This window comes from Scomber scombrus, chromosome 21, assembly GCF_963691925.1.
Source record: "Scomber scombrus chromosome 21, fScoSco1.1, whole genome shotgun sequence".
NCBI lineage: Eukaryota > Metazoa > Chordata > Actinopteri > Scombriformes > Scombridae > Scomber > Scomber scombrus.
In genome coordinates, this window is record NC_084990.1 from 15331958 (window position 1) to 15353736 (window position 21779).

General features: G+C 38.4%; 1 protein-coding gene across 3 annotated transcripts in view; it reads right to left on the reverse strand.

The window, feature by feature from the left end:
* Window positions 1-21779, reverse strand: part of vti1a (vesicle transport through interaction with t-SNAREs 1A) — a 118121-nt gene that overhangs the window by 90958 nt on the left and 5384 nt on the right. For all 3 annotated transcript variants that reach the window (XR_009927627.1, XM_062442338.1, XM_062442339.1), the window contains exons 2-4: window positions 20489-20547; window positions 19440-19550; window positions 2876-2953 (exon numbers count right to left, since the gene is read on the reverse strand). Coding sequence is in view for 2 of the 3 variants with exons in the window: in XM_062442338.1 (XP_062298322.1) it covers window positions 2876-2953; window positions 19440-19550; window positions 20489-20547 (248 nt within the window). In the remaining variant the exon portion in view is untranslated. The remainder of the gene's footprint in view (window positions 1-2875; window positions 2954-19439; window positions 19551-20488; window positions 20548-21779) is intronic.

The window sequence follows — 21779 nt, forward strand, 5'->3', positions numbered from 1 at the left end:
GGAAACAGAAAGAAAAAATGTGCAATGGTAGCCTACCACATTATTAAAAAAACGAGTGATAGTGCCAATTCAGTCTCTGTCCGCATACAGATAACGAATAAATGCCGAACTCTATTAAATCGTCCTTTAGCCATTATCGCAGGGCCAACACGCCATTTTCAGAACTTATGACGGTTCCCTATTTACTTAGCTATAAATCCTTGCCATGTAACCAACAGATTTGTGACTGGTAATGATCTGCTCAGCCAGGGCTATATGAAATGATCCTGACCTCTTTCAGATCGTCAGGAATTAAATTGACCGACTTGCCCCGGCCCCCACCATTTTTTCCCCTCTCCTATCACCGCCGTCTCGTTAGATAAAAAAACCCTGAAGTTCCGAGTACTCCACTCACAGCAAGAACCAAGACAAGTATTATCTCCACAAGTTTTAAAATGAAAATGAGGTAAATACGGCACCTGGGAGAAAAAGAGAAAATGTATATCATCTATTTACTTTGCTTTTGCCCCCAGCATGAACTCTTTGTGTCTTTGTGTATGTGTGTTTTAGATACATAATTGTCATTTTAAAAGCTTCACATCAAATATTATAATTGCTGATTATTATTGTGTTTTCCACTATTTTATTATTAATAGTTAATGTGTTAAAGACATCACGGTTTGAAGTGAGTCCATAATATCTCTTAACATGTATTTTTGGAGAATATAATATGGGAAACTAAAATAATGTCTAGTATGGAAAATGGGTGAGTATTTTGTTATTTTTGTGCAAGAAAATTTTAAGACAAATATATTTTGTTCCTCTTAATTTATGCTGCACAATAAAATATGGAAACTATATAATTTTAGAGTTTCTTCATAGTATTTTACATTTCACTATTTATATTATCATGTTGATATTAGGTGAAAATAGAAAATGATGTTGTTGATAATGTTCTGAGCTTTAAATATCATATTTAATTATCTCTTTATTCCCTGATATTTGTGCATTTATGGACAAGTACACAGCATTTTATTGTTTGTCTCTTTTTATCATTTGACACAAAACAATGCCAAATTAAACTTGATAATTACTGTTTAAAAATAAGAATTAATTTAATAATTTTTTGAACAATAATTACAAAAATAAAGCATGATTTTCAAAATCTATAATATAAATGTAAAATAAAAAGATTCATTTTTTTCTTAATAATAATTTCCTTGAGATATGTGAATTGTAGGTTTTTAAATATTACTTTTAAATATTTCTGGATCAATTTTTAATGAAAGAGAAATAGGATTTGAACTGAGATGTGGTACTTTTTTTTCAGATTTTGATAGAACCCATCAGTGTCTCAAACGTGACATTTCTGACAGCAAGTCTCCTTCCAACTTCTGCATAAAATGTCAGAGTCACTTTTGTGTCTCGCTAATTTGCGGGGAATATGCATATCAATTACACATCTTGGCTCGCGATACATATGTTTCTAAGATGTGTAGTTCATGGGTCATCATTGAAATGGTAATAAGGAAATGTTCAAAAAAAGAAAACAGACAACTTTATTTAGCTTTGCTTAGCTGTGAATCATCTAAATATACTCCCATAAAGCACTGTGGGACTAAATGTGCAAATATGCATTTGAGTATTCATCTGCCACATAGTCTTTTTTCTTTTTTCGAGTGTGCACATTTGCAAATGCAAAGTATTTATTTGCATGCATTTGTGATTGTGTGTGCCTCGAGACACAATAACCCCTGCAAGTTGACAGCCGATTCTAAAGGCAATATATAATTAGTCAAAAGACGTTTGGTCATAGTTGAGAGTGGCTACGTATGAGTGGCAGCTGTGCAGGTGAGCAATAGGTAAGAGCGTCTTAAATGTTAAAACGCTGCTTGCTGAATTGGTTGATGTATCACTGTTTTGATGCATCTCTACATTTACTCAAAACAACTTAAGTTTAAAAGAACGTGGCATATTTTGGGCAATTAAGATCACAATTCAAGATAATTGTTTTTCTTCTTCATTGCCACTTTCATAACTGCTGTGAATTAATCTTTTGTAGACATTGCTGACAATGAATGAAAACTGTTTATGTGGGATTTATCTGTTGTTTATATCCTTCGATTTCAACAGGCTGTACTGATATTTAAACAAAATATCAGTCATCATCTTTTAATAAACAATAAATCAATTGTGAAGATGCTGATCGATATAGACCAAAATTGTGAATGTATTAAATAAGATATGATATTTTTGGTCAAAGGCTGAAACTCAATTCAAAAAATAAAAATATGTCAGGGCTAAAGGATCCTTTTTGGGGGGTTTTGCACCAAAATAGTGTGTTATGTTTTGTTTAAATTTTTTTTGTACCATTTGTCAGCAATATAAAAACCTATGCCCTTATTCATTTTGAGTATCTGCATTGTGCAGGTTCATCACCCTTGGAGTTTAAAGAAAGACGATGGAACAAGATTTAGCAATTGTGTGTGTCTGTGTGTTGGGGGTGTATGGACCTTAATGGAGGATCTATAATAGGCCTAAGTCTATACCCGGCTGGAGAACAGCTGTGGGACGGTTGGAGTGGAGAAGCCGAGGTTTTGGATTGAAATCTGGGTTGGGTTGTGTGTTTGTGTTAAGTGCGTGTATGTGTGTTTGTGTGTGTGTGTGTGGGTGCGTGCACCGGTCACAATCTGGCTTTGGCCAGACACTGGTCCCATGCCCTGAGCCCACTCACTGGCAGCCCAGCTTTGCATTAAACAGTGTTCCTTCCGCATGACTTGGTGACAATACTGTGGTTTCAGCTCTCGATGGCCCCTATGAGGGGCCCACCTCCTCACCCTAGGGGCCAGTCAGCCACCCACACTGGTGTCGGCTGGGCCTATGATTAGCACCTCACCTGGCCCTCCGAGGAGCTGGCGTCATCCCCCAGGAGCTCGTTGCGCACCTCATCACTGTAGGCAATACGTGACCTTTTCTGCAGGGGGAGGAGGATGAGGGAGAAGGACAAAAAGAACAAAAAAGAAAGGAGAAAGAGAGGAGAGGAAAAAGAGAAAGCAAGTGGGGAAATATGGCTTAGTACTGTGGTTGATGCAAAAACACAACAGGCATTCCTTAAGCACGAGAGCCCCCTAATGGAACTCTGTGACAAACTGAGTCATACGCATGCAGGTTTTGTGTTTGTGTGTGAGTGTGTCTCTGTGTGAGTGTACCAATACAACACATGTACTGACAACAAGCACAACCGGATTTCTGCCCATGCCACCTTCCAAGGTGATCTACTGTACTCAGTGCACTTGTGCCACAGAAGTGGTGGCAAAGAGCCCCCCACCTTGCCCACTTAAACAAATACAAGTTGAGGGATAAAAAACCTCATCTTGTGTGTATGAAGAAGCTGTGGAACAGGGGGACAGGGGATAGGGCCAGGGAGATGTATTATGAGGAAGTATCACTTGTCAGCGCTAAATCTTTTCTTGGGGCTGTCACTGCTGTCATCCCAGTGCAGTGGCACGCTCTGTGATAACACCAATGCTGAGACTCAGACAGGGAATAATTCATCACCCATTGGCGGCCCATCGGATTTGGGGTTGCCTCTCTCTCTTTCTCTCTCACATACACACACACATACAAACTCACTCTCTCTCTCTTTCTCTCTCCAGATAGGCTAGAATAAGAGGGAATGCCATGTCCAAAAAAAAAAAAAACCCCAAAAGACAAACACTCAGACACACACATTTCATACACACTTCAGAATGTGCCACCTCCGATTGTGGAATAGTGGGCTGCCGTTGTACCGCTTGTTTACAGACACCCGACCCATGGAAAAACAGCCTCTTGGCATGCCCTCTAAACTAAATACACACCAGCAGCAGACACAGAAAGTGTTTACTAAGCCTCCTTCGCTTTCTCTCCCTGCCTTGACAGGGTTTCTAGGTGGGCTGCAGGAGGTGGGCAAAATCAAAGACAAACAACAGCATAGGAATGAAAATATCACTTTTTCCTCAACATGAATTCTTTCTATTTTCTATATTTACTTAGTCCTCAACTCTAAATAAATAAAAACAAAGAGGAGGAATCAGTGAAAGAACACCTGGTGGGGACATTTTTCCCTCATATACAGCATCCTTTCCCACTATCTTTCTATTATCAGTAAAAGTTTGAAGAAGCTATTGCACAAAGCACTTTGATGCTACCTTCCATGAGAGAAGCACAAACCAAACTTGAAAAAGCCAATTCTAAACTCAAGAGTGATATCAAGTTCCTTGATTGAAATAACTTTGGAAACAATCACTTTTGAGCCAGTTGTGGGTTTTTTTCTCTTATTTGTCTCTCCTCATAATCTGGAGCACTGAGTGGAAAGTCATGGCTGATGTGATTTGGCTGTTAGTATCGTGATGGTGAGGGCCACAGTTTTCGAGAGTAATTACAGAGTAGACGGAGGGCTTGATTGACCCAGACCACAATACCCATTAGATAAAGAGCGCACCCAAACAATACTCAACCACAGGGACCTAAGCTAACCACAGAAAGCCTACTGTGGAGAAAAGAGGAGATCGGTAGCACTGACTCAAGTAAAACACAACACTGGCCCCCACTAACACAAAATAACACAGCAGCACAGCATCTTCTATGTCAACATGTGCTGTTTAAGATGTTTTTACCATTGTGATTGTGCCATCATCCCTAAGATCAATAATTAACTTTAATCCTTGTAATAATTTTTACAAAACATGAAACAGAAAATTACAAAATATCTACAGAAACTAGGTAAATTGTCATGTATAATCCATGTATGTATCATATATGATTATTTAAATCCCACAAGTCAATTTGTCTCAATATTCTTTTGATTAAAATAAATCAAATAGATATGGTGCTATATGGCAAACTTTTTATTAACTTCTGTGGGGGTTTCTTGAGACTGACATCTTTTGTTGAAATTCTTGCAAAAAAATTTTTTACTTTTTAACTCTAACTTGAAGTGATTATTAATCATTTAAAATGTAACATTTTAAAAATGTAATTAATTTTTATGTTGAATTTTCATTTAAATTGTTCTATCAGCAATCTCGCAAAAATGTTCTCTCCAGGGCTAAATAAGTGGTCACTCTGTTGTTGTCAGGACATTAAAAGAACATTTCAAATTTGAGTAAAACCAGAAAGACAATAAGCATCAATCTGAATACAGCATGTACACAAGGCACACACACACACTCATTTTTTTTGCAAGGAAAACACCCACATATCCCATTTAAGTCGAGTTTCATCTTAAAGAGCTGCAGTGCAACTTAGGGGGAAAGACGACTTCACCAGTAATTGAGACGAGGAAGCCTGGGAGTAGCATTGATTTGAATGCTAAGGCTTACGTCGCCTTCAAACTATATACAGGGTTTTTTGGTATTTCTAAATAGCTGTTTGTTACAGATGAATGTATGAAGCATTTCTGCAATGAGAACGGTGCAGATAACAAAGCATAAAGTATAAAGAATGGAAAATGTCACTGAAATGAAAGTGTTGCCGCTGCCTCCCCCTGTACTTACAGTATATACACACTCTAGTTTTTGGATTCCCCCTCTGGAAAACAACTGATTCCTGAGTGATAACTGCTTTCCCATTTGATGTAAAGCATTAACAGCTGTGCTCAATACAGTGACGGATTTGATTAGAAGTTAAGGTGCTAAGAAAAAAATTGTTAAGTGACAACAGGATTATTCGAGGTCAGGAAAGTAGATACCAGATACCTGCTCCATAGGAAAACCTGCCAATTGATTATATGATTTTTTCTTTTTTTTTTTAAAGAGATTCTATAAAGAAACAGCACTGAAAATGTCTCATTCTAGTTACAGTATGTGATGACTGAACTCTGCATCTTAAGATAAAACCAACTAATCAGGCTTTGTAATCTAAAAAAGAATAAGCGCTTTCAGAAGATACCTTATTGCTCAGAATAAGAAAAAAAGAGCTTTTTTTAATCCTTTTGAAAGGTCTGTCTTTTGTCACTTTTTTAATCTTGGGTGAGAATTTGCTTCTATTCCCGGAAGCACACAAGAAAAGTACAAAGGTACATCTTAACTTTATGCAAAGTGGCCTGCCTTTAAAAACTCTACACATCCCATCAAATGCAGCGATGGAGGTGCTGCTGTCCTGTCAAAAACACACGTTTTACCTCTGTTGACATGGATAGCAGACGGAAAAGAAGAAAAAAAAACGATTCTTCTTTACCCATCAAAATGTAATTACATATGCATGCATAACAATTCATATCAGATATGCTAATCAGCTTGGCATAATCCTCTGAGCAGCAAATTATATTTATTTAATTATAACAAAAATATGGATCTTTTCTTTGTGTAGAATTCCTTTATAGTATATGTGCATATAGGACTATATACTATATATATATAAACAGCATAAGTTTTAGTTCCTTCATAGTCCATTGAGAGGAATGTAAATCTATCCGTTTACAGAAATTAACTGTAAAAAAAACCTTTTCCAATTACATGCTGTTGACGATTGTTGTCTTTGTAATGTAAAAAAAAAAAAAAGTTCCTCATCTACAAATATTCAGAATAATTAAAATCAAACAAACTGATATTTATATACACATTTCAATGCCCTCCAACAACTTTTGGCCAGTGTAACGAGTGACACAAGGACAGGCGCAAATAATTGTGGCGCCTGGAAAGCTGAAAAATGTAAACAGTTCATTAGATGGGAAATAAAAGGCGTAAAAATACCCAGGGGCGGAGTGTAATGAGGGGCCCTGAAGTTCCTCTGCAGACGCTTTTTCCCTCCACTTTCCCAAGCTTTTCCTTCTCACCCTGCACACATGGCTGGTGGCATAGCATGAAGAGTAATTAACCATATTCAATTTACAATACAACGTTCCATTACAGGCTTTTTCACCAGTAGGAGAACAGCTGGGTATTTCCAAATTTAGACTTAATAACTCTTATGTCCAGCTTCATGTGCTTGCCTGAATCTGGCATTGAATCTTTTTTTTCTCTAACTGTCAGAGCTGCTCTGTGAATGTGGAAATATATCTGAACCAACCGCATAAAATGCTCACAAATACAAAGGTAAACACTTTCTCTGACAGTTTAATATCCTTAAATATCTTGTAAAAACTGAGTCTAGAATTAGCAATAAAATGACAGTAAATCGGGGTAAAATGTTTCTGTTTACAATAATGCGTGCTAAACTTAAAGGTTGTCTGTATCACTTCCTTTCCTCCCTCCTACTGTGATATTTCCCAGGTGATGTGTGGACCAGTGCCAGCAGGTCCCACTCTGGTTCCCCCCCACAAGTGGGGGCAGAGGTGGACTGATGCGGCATGGCGTTAAAAGGAAGCTGAGACCTTTAAGCAGGCACAAGTATCACAACAGCATCTTAAATAATGCATCTCTGCTTGGCAGGGGTTTAACAAACACACACGCACACACAAACACAGCCGGCACAAAGGAAAACACACATACAAATGATTGTCTAGCATCTTCAACTCTCCTTTAACACAAACAAATTGGGAGAGGTTGTTCAATTAAGTAAGTGCTCTTTTTTTTAATGCATTTGATATATTATCAGACAAAGGCAAGCAGCTACAATTGCGATTGTCACAGGAGGGTGTCATTTCTGCCTTTGTTTCATTGCGGTCTTTGGTGCCATCGACTCCTCCACTTCTGTCTGTTGTGTGCTTTTGTGAGCGCACAGGCGTGCACGAGGGCTACTGTATGTACGACGGAGGCTTCAACGAGCCTTTGCAACCCGGGGAAACCTCCTTTAGAGAACGTACGCGAGCAACATATGTGAACGGTAGCCCGGTGTGTGTTCTCTCCCCTAATAGAAGTGCAGCAGTGGTAGAGAAGCCGGAGCCTTAGATAACAGCATGGGGCCTCTCATTAGCTCACAGGTTGGTGCTTTGGTGGCTCCTGTGCACACAGCATTGTGTTCCACTTCCATGAAAAACCTGAAGGAGTCTCACAGAGGCTGTTGTCAGGAACAAAAATAAAAAATGAATGATCAACCACCGCAAGGTAATAAATGAGCCTACAGTATACCTAAACAGGTATGAGTTGAGGAGACTTTTTTAGGGTGACAGTGTTTCAGATTCAAAAAGATCTTGTGTCACTTGAAAAAAAAAACCAACAAGGTCTCAGACAACTTGCATTGTATCAAGCTTGGCATGAAGAGCCTTGTATCTTCTCTGTATCGGTTTAATCCAATAAAAAAATTAAATGATTATTCCTATTTTAACAATATATCACTGAACCTATCAAAGATTTTAATATTAGACCATGAGTAAACAGGATGTTATCTCTGGGGGGAAATACCTCTCTGTTTGCTGGTGTACACTATTCTGATAGAAGCCTTTCATGCTTGTACCTCTGTGATACCAGTGGTGTATTTCCCTGTCAAAGTCATTTCTATTGCTAAGTACAGCCGAGATCAGTCAATAAGCCTAACGACTGTACCAACAAAGCGAGAGGCCGTGAGACGGCAAGAGAAGGGAGGAGGGGGGAAGGATTGCAAGTGAACTCCAAACAAAAGAGCAAATTGGAGGAGGGCTTTGATTGAAGAAGCGCCATATACTTTTTGAAGGCCGAGGGATCATCTCTCAATGGTTATTTCTTTAAGGCATGAGGGCCCGATTAAACCCAATATTATAATATGGAGGCACTTCTAATGAAAAATCAAAGGCCCTAAATCCCCTCCCACACCCCCATCCTTCCATCTCTCTTCCTCCATCAGGTTTCTCTCACCCTGCCCATACTTGTATGGTAGGGGACAGAAAGAAAGGCAGACAGAAAGTATGAAAAGAAAGAAAGAAAAGAGTAAGAGAGGGAAAGAGAGAAAACGGGGAAAGAGGGAGGGTTATAGAGATGAGGGACCTAGGTGCTGGTGGTGCAAAACAGAGACAGACAGCATTGGTTGGAGGAGTAAATCAATAGAGCAGAGCCGTCGGGGAGGCGGGCAGCCAGGGCAAGGAGAGAGGAGAGGAGAGGGGGAACCAGCACAGGGGCCCGGGCTCCGATCACAACGCTGGCTTCTGGCGTGCAGTGGGGAATAAAGTGGGCCTCCCCGGGTCAGCACCAGAGAAAAAGGTGAGATTAGAGGAAAGTGGAGGAGGGATTTTCACAGAGTGAAGGTGGGAGGGGTGGGAGAAATGTATGTTGGAGGATGACGAGGAGAGAGAGAAAGTGTGTGTGTGTGTGGAGGGGGAGTTAGGATGTGCAATGTGGGATACCTGGCAAGCCAGGGACCAACCGGCCCATTAGCCTGTGGCTACCTACATATGGTTCACTGAACCCTCTGCTGAGAAGAGCTCCTCTCCTATCAGTCTTTCCATCTTTTTTAAAGAAAGAAATACCTTCACTTTTAACCCTTTCTCTGCTTTGGAAAGAGGCTCACTCCTGACCTCGATTTATGATTCATTTTTGTTTGATGTCTATTCTTAGAGTGTTATCTAAAATTGAAAAATGTAATAAAAAAAAACCTAGACACAAAGGGAGAGGAGTCGGGCCTGCTGAGCATGTGCGTGTGCGCGTCCATCAGTGGACATGCAGAGAGAAGACTATCTCCTTCAGTGCCTTGCCTTTTCTTGTAATGTGACCATTGTTGGTGCTGAATAGCTAGTGTATTAGCATAAGAATACAGCAGCACACATAGGGACTTAGCCAGATCATTATCTCTATATATTTATGTATACTTTGTTATTTCACTAGCCGGAACACATTCAAATGCTGATGAGGCCAGTAAGGCCCCCTTCCAAAGCCCTTCCAACATGTGCCCTCCTGAACTTCCCAACACTTACCAGTTTCCTGGGAGTCTGCAGGTTTTGTACTGGAATTCACAACATTTGTTCAAAAATTATGAGAAATGAGGGCTGTGGAGAAGAGCTCTTCTCTAGACTTCTTGAGCAGATTTTAGAAAAACAAAATCAATCAGAGAAGAACATGGTACATTCAACCCAGGAATAAACAGTGGAGTTGAATAATTACCAAAAACAATCATTTGCTGTTCATTCTTCAAAGGAAAAAAGTAAGAGAAAATATAAAAGGTAAAAACTACATAAATAACATTTATTTAATGAGCAATTTGATAATTTGATTGTGTTTTTTTTAATAGGCAACATTTTTTTCCTACTGTGGGCACTCTTGGCCATTTGATACAAGTACTTAAAGCAGAAAATGTGTTATGTGAAACGGATAATTTCTGAATAAAAATGTACAAAGACAAAAACACACAAAAAGCTTGACAATGCAGAACAAACAAGTGCTCTATGGTGATGAGGGGAACAAAACTAAAGAGTTTAGTCTCACTGCAGGAGTAGGCTGATGCTCTAATGGTGGCCAACCTCTGGGATAATTGAAAAAAAAAAAACCTTAATTCATCTTCCACAATGTAATTCTGATCAAGGCCATAGCCAGATTCCACTGCAGGCTTCAAAAACACCAGAGAAAAGGCAAAATTGTTGGTCGCTGAGAGCAAAAACACTTTCCCTTTCTTTCTGGCACGCTGCCTCATTAGAAACACTTAGGATGAGAGGAAGAAACTAAGTTTGATTGTGTGTCTGCGTGTGTGTGTGAAAGGGGTACAAGCAGGGGTTAAAACATGTGTAAACACAGAGCTTTAACTACGAAGAAACGTAGTTAGGATGCAATGTAAAGAGTTCTTCCTCTATTTACCCCTTTCTTCACTCTCGCCTTCTCTGAGGCGTTCTTATTAAAAAGCAAATGCCACTGCCTAAAATACAGAGGGAAAAAAGACAGACCCAACGATTCATAATATATTTCATAAATACTTCATGAATCCCTTCACCATACTTAAGCCAGTCTGGCAAAAAAAGAAAACATTGTCACCTATTCTAGTACCCGCTTGTCAGCACATCACTGGGGAGTGGGTGTCACATGTCACTTCTGGTTTACACTACTGTGTGGGACAGGCTTGGTGCACAGAAATCGGGGGTAGGACAGAAAGAAGAACAGAAGGAAAAGTGAAGGGGAGGTGGAAAGGGGAGGAAAAAAGAGGGAGGGGAGGAGGAGGAGGAAGGGGATGTTATCATATCATTGCCCCATGTCTTTATATTTTCTCCCTTATTATCTTTGGCCCCCACTCACTCCAGTCACTCAATCACACAAGCCCTGAGGACAGTGAGGGGGACCTGTGAGGGCCTTTGCTTCATGGCAGACTCAGCCAGACAAGTGTCTGAAAGCTATACTGATCGCTGTCAGTGTGTGTGGAAGTACAGCGACTTTGGAGGGGCCAGGAGAGATAAGCGGGAGAGGAAACGATCGCACGGAAGGATAACGGCCGAATTTGCACAATGCCAAAAAAAAAAGGAAAAACCTATGCTCCAGGCATAATGCAGATATCCCATCTATACAGACAAGTGTTAACATAAAGAGATGGAGAGGGGGTTGGGGATGATCTGCTTACAAATTATAGTTTATGCGTTTTCTGCGACTACCTCTGACAAGAACTCATCTTATTAATGACTGTGAAAGGATGACGTGAAGCGGATGACACCAAAATATGTTCCCACTTCTTTGTCTAGAATCTTGTCACTTAACAAATTAACACAATTGTTGAAGTACATATTTCTTTGTGATAATTTTCCGCCAGTATTTATTGTAACTTTATTATCAGGTTTGGTCAAAATAAAGATAAAATAAAATTACTTGAAGTTATTAAAGCCTCTGGAACTTTGGCTTAAAGTAATAAAAATGCATGTGTGATTTCAAAGTTGGTTGTTTTCATTAAGCATCCATAACACTCAAAGTGAAAATAAATGTTCATATATAGTCTGAACAGCTCATTTTGCTGTTCAGACCATATCTCAAGCCTGTGTAGGTGTGGCAGATCACCTTTTGATTGACACTCAAACCGGCTAGTAGTGGCTGGCTAACCACATTAAACTAACAATTGGGATTCCATGGTGCAGAAATGCGCTTCACTCACAACACGGTAAATAAACTACATTTATTGTATATGACATGTACCATTATCACTCAGGGAGGCAAGGGAGTAGTGAGCAAGAGAGAGCAGGAGAGCGAAAGGGAGCAAGAGAAGCCATTGCTAGAAGTTAAGCTAAAGTAACTAGCGGATCTGAAAAGCTTGCAAACTGTGGAATTAGCGAGAAAGTCGCTAAAAGAAGAAGACTAAGCCAAGAGTGCTTGAGCGGAACTAATGTAAGTTTAAATGTGCAACAGGTATAGCTGCAGTAATGAAGAGTACAGCTAAATGAACTGGACTCAGAAGCAGAAACATTACCATTAATACAGAAACTCCAGCAACCGTCACGTCATTCATAATTGGTTCACAGAATCAACTGCATAATTGTAATAAATGGATCACTTCCAATTCAAAACTAATATCAGGAAAGTTTACAAAAATGTCAACTTCAAATTTGGATTGAAATTAATTTCTAATATATTATAGATGCTTACTACTATGCACATAAGACCCTAAATTATATAGTTAGAGGGCTACGATGGATTTGGGTTTCCAGTGGCTTTAATAAGAAAATAAACTGTAAATAATAATAAATAAATAAGCAGCAGTGGAAAATGGAGTTGAATATTGTCGATAGAGCTAGACTTATTAGTTGATTATAATAGATTAGCTGATCGACAAAAATTTAATCGGCATTGATTTTGAGACATATTTTAAGAATAAAAATGAGAAAATTTGCTCCGGCTTCTTAAATGTGAACATTTTCTGTTTTCTATAGTTCTCAATGATATTAAATGGTCTTTGGGATGTGGACTGTTGGTATGTACAAAACCAAAATAATTTTCTGACATTTTATAGACCAAACAACTGATAAACAACTGAGAAAATAATCGACAAATTAATCAATATGAAAATAATAGTTAGTTGCAGTTATAGTTGTAGAATTACTTCACTGCATCACATCTGGCTGCCAACACTGTCATAGCCTTCATGTCAATGAAGTTGCACTTCACAAGTTGTAGTTTTTCAACTTGAAAGAAAGAAAATCCATTTGAAATCCAAATGATTACTTCAGTTATGTATTGATGATTATTCCAGGGAAGGAATGATTAATTCCATGACGGGGTTTTGCTTTATCAGTGCATAATTCAAACATAACCTGTTATACAAAACATGAACATACATTTCATTGATAAAAATGAATCAACAAATTATTGCACACTGTGATATTCTGGTTTATGTCTCACTCACATCTTTAATGATCGAATATGAACTATCTTGGACAACACATCCTTTTGTCCTTCATGTGACACTGTCCTTCAACCCAGATTTGACCCTCTGCTGCCATTAGACCATCAATCCCATAATAACATGATTTGAGTTTTGAGTGACAAAAGGCTAATCCGAAAATGAATCCCATCTTCGTGTCCATAAAGAGGACATGGAAAAGCCTTGAATGCCACAAATCCACAAAGGGCTTGAGGAAGATATACTGCGCACAACAACTTCCAAATGAAAGACATGATTCATAAGTAGAGAAGAAGATCTATTTGTTTACATCTTAAATCTGCACTCAGCTCAGAGGCAATATAGGGGGAAAATCCCTGTCAATTGAGGGAGTCCTTTTATGACTGACTATGAGTGATTAGACTTTGGTGTCAGTGATGGGTTGTTAAGTAACAAACAATGAAAAGAGTCAATCTGCCTTTACTTCATAGTGTTTAATATGAACAAGCAAGCCAAGTCAACCTAAGGCGATTTAAAGTGTCTAACATCCAACTAATGTTGGTCTGTCATGTTGTCTGTTTGCAGGAGTCACCGTAACGAGGACAGGGGGCAAACAACAAGAATCTTTCAAGATGGATTACAACAATGCAAATTTATAAGCACTACTAGTGTGGCTCTAGTGTGGGAAGTACAGTCAGTGGTGCTAAAATCTCCCATCAAAACCTAAATCTCAACATAATTATCAGCATCTAGTTTAAAAAATGTTTTCTATGATGTCAGAGCTTCTTAACACGAAAACAAAACTGTCTGATAAATTACTTTGCAAAGTCTTCTTTCCTTTTTTAGTTTGCTAATTGTGCCAAACTAAATGCGTTTCTTGACTGCTCTCTGTTAAAGTTGGATATAGTCTCCACAACCTTGACTCGTCCATGACCACTCATTTAAAAAGTCTGTTTTCTGTCAAATCCACTTTGATCACAAACTGATCTCATATGAATTTCCACATTTCAATCAAATCATATCTCCACATTCACAAGTTGAGCTTAAAGGTCCAATACGCCAATTCATTGCATATGACCCTCAATATTAGAAAGTAACATTTATAATTATTTCTTTTTAGATCAGTGATGACCAATTATGAAAGTATAAACATACATATAAAAAAGGGACTAGTTACAGCTTTCTCATTCTATTCACCTTCGTTGTACCTGGCAAATAAGCTGTTCAATGTTTCAAGGCTGGCTGACTCTTTAGAAATGCGTTAATTATCTCCCTGCATGGACACTAGAAGTAATTCCTTCTAAAGGTTTTTTATTGAAGGAAAAGGCAAACATACTCCAACAGACAATCAGAAATTAAAAAAGGATAGTTGTGCACTATCCCTTTGACAGTAGTGATCATGATTATGAAACACAAGCAAGATCAACTATTGCAATATCCATAATGGAATAAATGAAGCAAGGCTGGAACAACTAAGAGACAGAAGAAAATCACTCCATACTTTCAAATCATATCAAATAAGCCTCTTTTAAGTTAAATATTGTGCTTCCAGTGAATCAAAATGTGACTGTGTTCCATTTTTTATATATCACACTTCACAAATTACATGCATTTCAAAAGAAACAGTGATGCTTGGTAATGAATAACACCTTATTGGTCCTTGATCCTTATTGAAATACTATGCAGCATATTACCACAAGTTAACAATAGCTTTCTATTTAGCCAGAGTTTGAGTTGATCAAATAAAACTAAGCTCATGGCACATAAAAAACTGTCTTGACCATTACTGCCACTCATTCTCACTGAATGACAAGAAAATGCAACAATACAACTTGTCAGAGCTTGATATTTAATAACTACCAATTAACCTTTATTGGATTCAAGGATCCTTCAACACAGAGATTCATATATTATGACTAATATTATGGAGCCACACACACTTGCTATTGAAAAGAAGAACAACTGAAAAAAATGTAAACTCACCTCTTTAAACACAACTTAAAGAGGTGAAATATTAGCAGCAACACTTAATGTCATTGAGATTAACAGGGGGAGGATATGTGAAGTTACAGTGTAATGAAAGACATTCACTTTCCTACAGGGACACTATTTCATTTATATTGTGTTTTGCTGTAGTAATTAACTTTCAGTTTATCAGTAGGCAGAGAGAAGAGTGGTAAAGACAAACTAAAGACACTATATAAAGTTAGAAACAAGACCACTATTAGGCCCATTTATTAAAGGGGCTTTTACCACAAGGACATTTTCAGTGACATTATTTTCAATCTTTATTACAAAGCATAAAAGATGAGGTCAGACATAGTAATAAGTGGAAGGATTTATTATAGCAAGTCCACTCATACATCTGAAAGGCATAGTAATTGGTAAATGTGCCCAATATTGTCCTTGTCATGTACCTTAAGTAGAGGAAAATTCTTAGAGCAATACCGCCATCTGCTGCAAAAAGAGATGAACAACTGCATCAGCTAGTACAAGCAGGAGTCATACTGGTGAGAAAAAAGTAAAAGCAACAATGGTCTGTAACATTTCCAAACACTGCACTATCTTTTTTTGGTTTTTTTTTAGAAAAGTACAGATAAACAGATTTAAGTTGTATCATCATTTGTTTGTTAACATTCAAGACAGACTGCTCTAAACTTTACAACTAATGTGAGGTAATAACAGTGAATGTATTTTTTTTTGTTTTGGGACCAACATTTCTTGTGAAAATTCAACTGATGTCTTAAAAAAAACGGCATGTTACCCACAGTTCTGTTTTTACCAATGATATGACAATATTTAAAATCAGTTCAGACACACTTTAGCAATGTTAACCGTAAGTTCACTGAAAGCTGCATGAGACTAAAAATATTTCCTATTCACTTAACATATTCAAGTACAGATATAACAATACAACAAGGAACACCTTTGAAAAGAGATAGAAAGGAAGGGCTTTGATATTCAAAATATGCACTGACAACAGAGAAGACAACACCAACCACGAGTTTCCAGGACTGACAAAAATCACCTCTAAATTTCTGAGCTGCCGTTGCTTTACGACACCTTATGGTTGACATTTCATCATGTCAAAGGCATCAGACATTTACAATTAGCATGGTACATCATTTGAGACACATCCTCAAAAATGGATTGTGTACTCTGAGAGACAGTGGACATCTGTGGACCCCCACCTTCCCCTCTGGGACAGACCAAACGTGGCCCTTTGAAGACGGTGGCTCTGTTTACCCGATAGATTTCATTAAATTAAGCTTATGTTAGGCCTCTTTTTTGCTTGATCAAAGACACTTTTAAGAGCCATGCCATTCTGCTTCCCCTGGCTTGAACACTCTATCAAATAGGATTTTCATTTTAATTTCCCCCCTCCCACCCTGACTTATACTTTCTTAGTCAGGCTGGCATCCCCTTTGGCTTCTGCAATGACCATTTGTCGTGGACCAGTACCTTTAAGACCCCACTGTCCCCTCTATTATCACAATGAAGCTGTCAGCCAAAACAACAAAGCTAAAGCTGCACCTTTGGGATGCCCGTTTGATAAGTTTTCTTCCTGGATGAAATGGCTGGGTTACTGGGGTCGACTTGGGCCCTGTCTGGAAAGGAGCAGGAATGAGGTCTCAAGCTGGCACACCGGTGGTAGGAAGACTTCAAACCACGGGTGAATGGGAGGATGAGAGAGCATGTTAAGGGGGGAGACACCCGTGGGAGGCCAGTAGGGGGTGGGGTGGGGTAGTGAGGGAGTGGAAAGGCCTTGATATCCACGGAAAGCACAACAAAGCTGGGGCTTTTTACATTAAAAAGAAAGGAGATTGCCTTTTTTCCACTAGACGCCTTTCGAGCCGAGTGTCATGTCCTCCCTAGGCCTGCAGGAAGTGAGAGGCTGAGCTCAGCTATAGCATTTGGCACATCTGAGGCACATCTGAGGGGGCTGAAGTTCATGCCTTCTGAACACTTGCATCAGATTTACGGGAGACCAGATATACTAGATGTTACTGTGAGGGGTGGGTGATCCTGGTTTAAATGTACACTGATCTGACCATGCCACACACAGAGGTATAAAAGTGAAAATTACTCTGTCAAACTGGGGAGTCACAGTTAGAAGCAGGCCAATATTATTTCATTCTTTATCCACCAAGACTATCCTACTGCTACCTTCTGCTTTGCACTTTAGCATTGTAGATTATGACATATAATATGGCATTATATGGCATGGAGGTAAGTATTTAGAGCCGATCATATTCTGTTTAAGCATTGCACATACAGGACAGCCATAAAGTAGATGGGGGGATTGCTAACTGTTAGCAGGTTAAAGAGAGCAATTTTTTCACTCATGCCCCTAAGACAGGCATAAAAATGCAAGTAATGAAAATTAGCACCAATATCCACCACAGCAGGTGTTAACTGCTTGATGATTAAGCACGGTAAGTGTGGGGAGAAGAAAAGTTAAAGATTAATCGTCTGCCAATTAAATGCCCGTGGAGAGGAAAGCAAACTGTATTGGCACGGAGATCTCCTCTGTGATCTCAGTTTGCACATCTCTGTGGTGTACTCACAGATCACTAGCACAAGATATCTCCATTCAAATGGGTTGTTTATGCTTGTTTACTTGTTTGTTTCTGCGCTTGGAATAGTGAGGGGTTTGGGGGGAAAATGTGTTAATCCCAAATTTAATTCAACACAGATTAAAAAACAAAAAAACTAAAGAAAAACAAAACACTTTGCAGTGAATGATATGATATATTTCAAAAACCCTATTCGGAAATAGGATGACATTCAAGCTGGTTTTAATTCAGATTATTTTTCATTATCAAAGTTTGGAAGGAGCATGGTCTTATGAGCCACAAATAAAGGTTAAAAACACTGAAAATGTCCAGTTTGTAATTTGTAATAATAATGTTTTATTTAATTGTTAAGATTCGTCCGGACTTTCATTTCTTTTTGTAACAAATACAAAAGATTGTAGCGCTTTTTGACTATGATGTCTTCATTTGATGATCAGTTTTAATGTGATTGCCATTATTTCCATTATTATTTACACGCTTTACTTTAAGCTTTAGCAACCCAATAAGAAATGCTCATTCAAGGTAAAGAAAAGTTCACACTTGGGTGGAAAGCTACTCCTTTAATTCATTTCAAGGTTTCAAGAAAACTTTGGTGATTATTATCTCAATAGTTTATAACAAGCTAGAGGTAGCAAAACCACATTGGGGCCACATCAACAACAAGGTTAATGTTGTAGCTATCTTAGGTCTACAGCCTTTTGAGGGATTGTGAATTAATTTAAAAAGTTGTTAAATGTCTAATTCAGTATTTATATTAAAAAACACCTTTCTGAAGTTGTAGGTTTGTTTCAGTTCACTTGTGATTCGTGGAAGGACTCGTCTGCTCTTGAGCTCAGGGTCAGTTGGATTTATGCTATGGGTTTATTACTGTGTTGTGAGCACCAGCACAACAAAACTGACAACAGAAAACAATAACAGGCAACAGAAAAAAATAAAGATATCATTAAATAAACATATTTTTGCAAGGAAAAGATTTGAATACAAACTATAAGTTAGAAATACTTTTGCAACTAATGAGGATAAAAAGAAAAGACACTAGAATTTTAAAAACTGATTTGCATTGGACAATTGCCAATTTCTATAATATTAAAGTGAAGTACATTGAGAAATATTGGTAGCCAACAATGTAGACTAAAAGCAAGTGACCCAATGGACCGGACTCTTCATTAAGCTTTGATAGAGGCTGGAGATCAAGTCACGATACAGTGATTTATGAATTACTAAACAAGGCCAGATCCAGCAGCAACAACACAAACACACACAACCTGTTCTCAATAGGCTTGCAAGTTCAAATACGCACTCTGAATTAACCTCGTGGATGCACCACAGAGCTTCAGTGTAGGACTGTGCAATTGTGTGTTTGTGTAAGTGTGTGTGTGTGTGTGTGTGTGTGTGTGTGTGTGTGTGTGTGTGTGTGTGTGTGTGTGTGTGTGTGTGTGTGTCTGTGTCTGTGTCTGTGTCTGTGTCTGTGTCTGTGTGAGAGAGAGAGTTTGTTTAAGATGGCAAACAATGGATGTGCATATACACCACAAATGAAATGATTGGGGAAACTTTAAACTGTGTTACATGGATATTTAATATGTTATGTATGCACATTTTGGAAATCAAATTTTGGATTGTCTAAATGTAAATGGTGTGCTTTATAACTGTAATAGCATGTAATGTAATGAACATTCACAAAGATTTAATGAGGTGTTGTGAAGTACTTACAAAGTCTTTCTCAAGCTTCTCCATCTCCTGCTTGTAGCTCTTCAGTCTGCTGTTGTACATGGCTCTGCTCTGGATGGGGATCTCCCGCACCTCCAGGTCCATCTGCTCCATCTAAAAGCCCCAGTTAATATTTCAAATATACCAACACATTTAGAAAATGACAGGTTCAGATTTTATTCTACCCCAAATTATAATCATAATATTAAGGTACCAACCTGGTGGAATGTATACTTTTTTTAATTATAATCTTCCTTTTCATTAATTTCTCGAACAGGCTTCAAATCTACGCTTTCCTATTCTCCAATGATCATATTTTTATTGCAATCTAAAAATACTGTATTGCCAACACTGACATAAAGCTTACTATCTATGAGAAAATGAATGCTCAAGATAGAAACTGAGACAACTCTGAAAATATTAAACTTTCTGAGATGAGGAACTTCTATGGCATTAACTTTAATACGTTGCAATGTTGATTGTAAGAAGAAAATGCCTCCCGCTCACATCACTCAGCTGTGAAAGAAGTTATGACAGAGGAAGGCTGTTCTGTAGATAAACACACAATCAAATATGAGGGCTGCTTCATTTCAGCGACATGCACAGGCCCAACAATGTCATAGTGAATGAAGTAAAAGTACATTTGATGCATGGCTAGACAGGTCTCTCTGTGGCGGATTTGGAAGAAACTAATCACTGTGACATAACAAGACAACTGCAACAACAATTTGTCTCTGTCAGGTGACTTTGCTCATTTTTAAACAGCAACATGAAGACTCCCACCTCAAGATAATGGCTTGAAATGTGTCATAGGGGTGTCACTTTAAAGCAGATTACTGGAAAGTAATCATGTGAGGAGGAAGCCTCCTTTCCGCCATGTGAAGTGTGTGTACAACTGTGTGTGTGTGTCTGTGTGTGTCTGCATGTCATGTCACCACCAGGATAATACAGGTGCTGTTGTCTGGTGCCAGTGAAAATTGTCCCCTCCCTCTTTCCACAAATTCATTATTTAGGAAATGGGAAGAGGAGAAAATTACTGATCAAAGACATACCAACTCTCTGACTTCTTCAAGCTGTTTGTCGACATTTAGAACCAGCTGTGTCTTCTCCTCTGAAAGGGAAAAAAACAGAAACATATTGATCAGCCGACAGAGGAACAGCGCTTCATGACAACAACCTAACTCCCCCGCAACGGGGGAAGTGAGGGGGAGAGAGAAAGAAAGAGACTGGGAGAAAACAACACACGAGGACACATTTGAAGATATATTTACACATTCTCTCCACACGACGAGCCAACATTTGATGTCTCTTAGTTATTGGCGTCTATGAGGCCTTTGTTGGTTTCTGTTGAGGAGCAGTGAGACACCTCGTGCCAACTCAAAGGGAAGGGAGGTGTCAGCTTTGCTCACTTGCCAGAAGTATGAGTCCCACTCAAAATGACTAACGCAGTGTTCTGCACCTCACCCTGTGGCTGCTCTTCCACATTACCCATTGAAACTCATTAGGACTTGCGAGAGTTCCAAAGAAGCATGTACACATGTGTGTGTCCAACCCCGTGTTAAACTACTTTCTGTTGTTATTTAAGGCAGCAATATTACCACTTTAATTTCTGCACAGATTAAACTGGTCTTTGTTCTGATATAAGCTCTGTGCCATGAAAGTAATTGTTTTTGGTATCATCTATTCTGTCGATAAAATGTCAGAAAATGGTAAAAGATATTGATCACCATTTCCCAAAGACCAAGAAGCAGCCTAAAATGTTTTGTTGTGTCCCAACCAACAGTCCACAATCCAAAAATATTCAGTTTACTGTCATAGAGGTCCAAAGAAAGCAAACAATATTCACATTAAGGAAGCCGGGATAAGAAAATTTCAGCATTTTTTCTCTAAAAAAAACAATAAATCAATTACCAAAATAGTTGGCGATTAATTATCTAATCGAGTAATTGACTAATCACAGTTCTAATTCAGTCACAGATTAAGAACCTTGTTATAGTTAAAAGCCCTGCACAGCTAGACAGGTGATGGCACAAGCATATACAGACTGTGCTTGATTGACATCTCAAACAATTCTCCTGTTAGCTTTGGTGCTTCTGAGGATTTGGTGAAATGTGTTTATTATTACTACATGAAGGGTTATTAGTTCATAAATCCCAGCATATCTTTACCCACTTTCAACTTTAGCAAAGGTCTAATTGGCTAAAATAATTGAATGTACCTGCACAAAGCCTTTAAAGCCATACTGTACAGCGAGTAAAAATATTATATGTTAGGATTTGTTTTATTTCTTTGTATGATTTTCGTGTAAATTAAAATGTTTGAGATTGTTGACTGTTGGCCAGA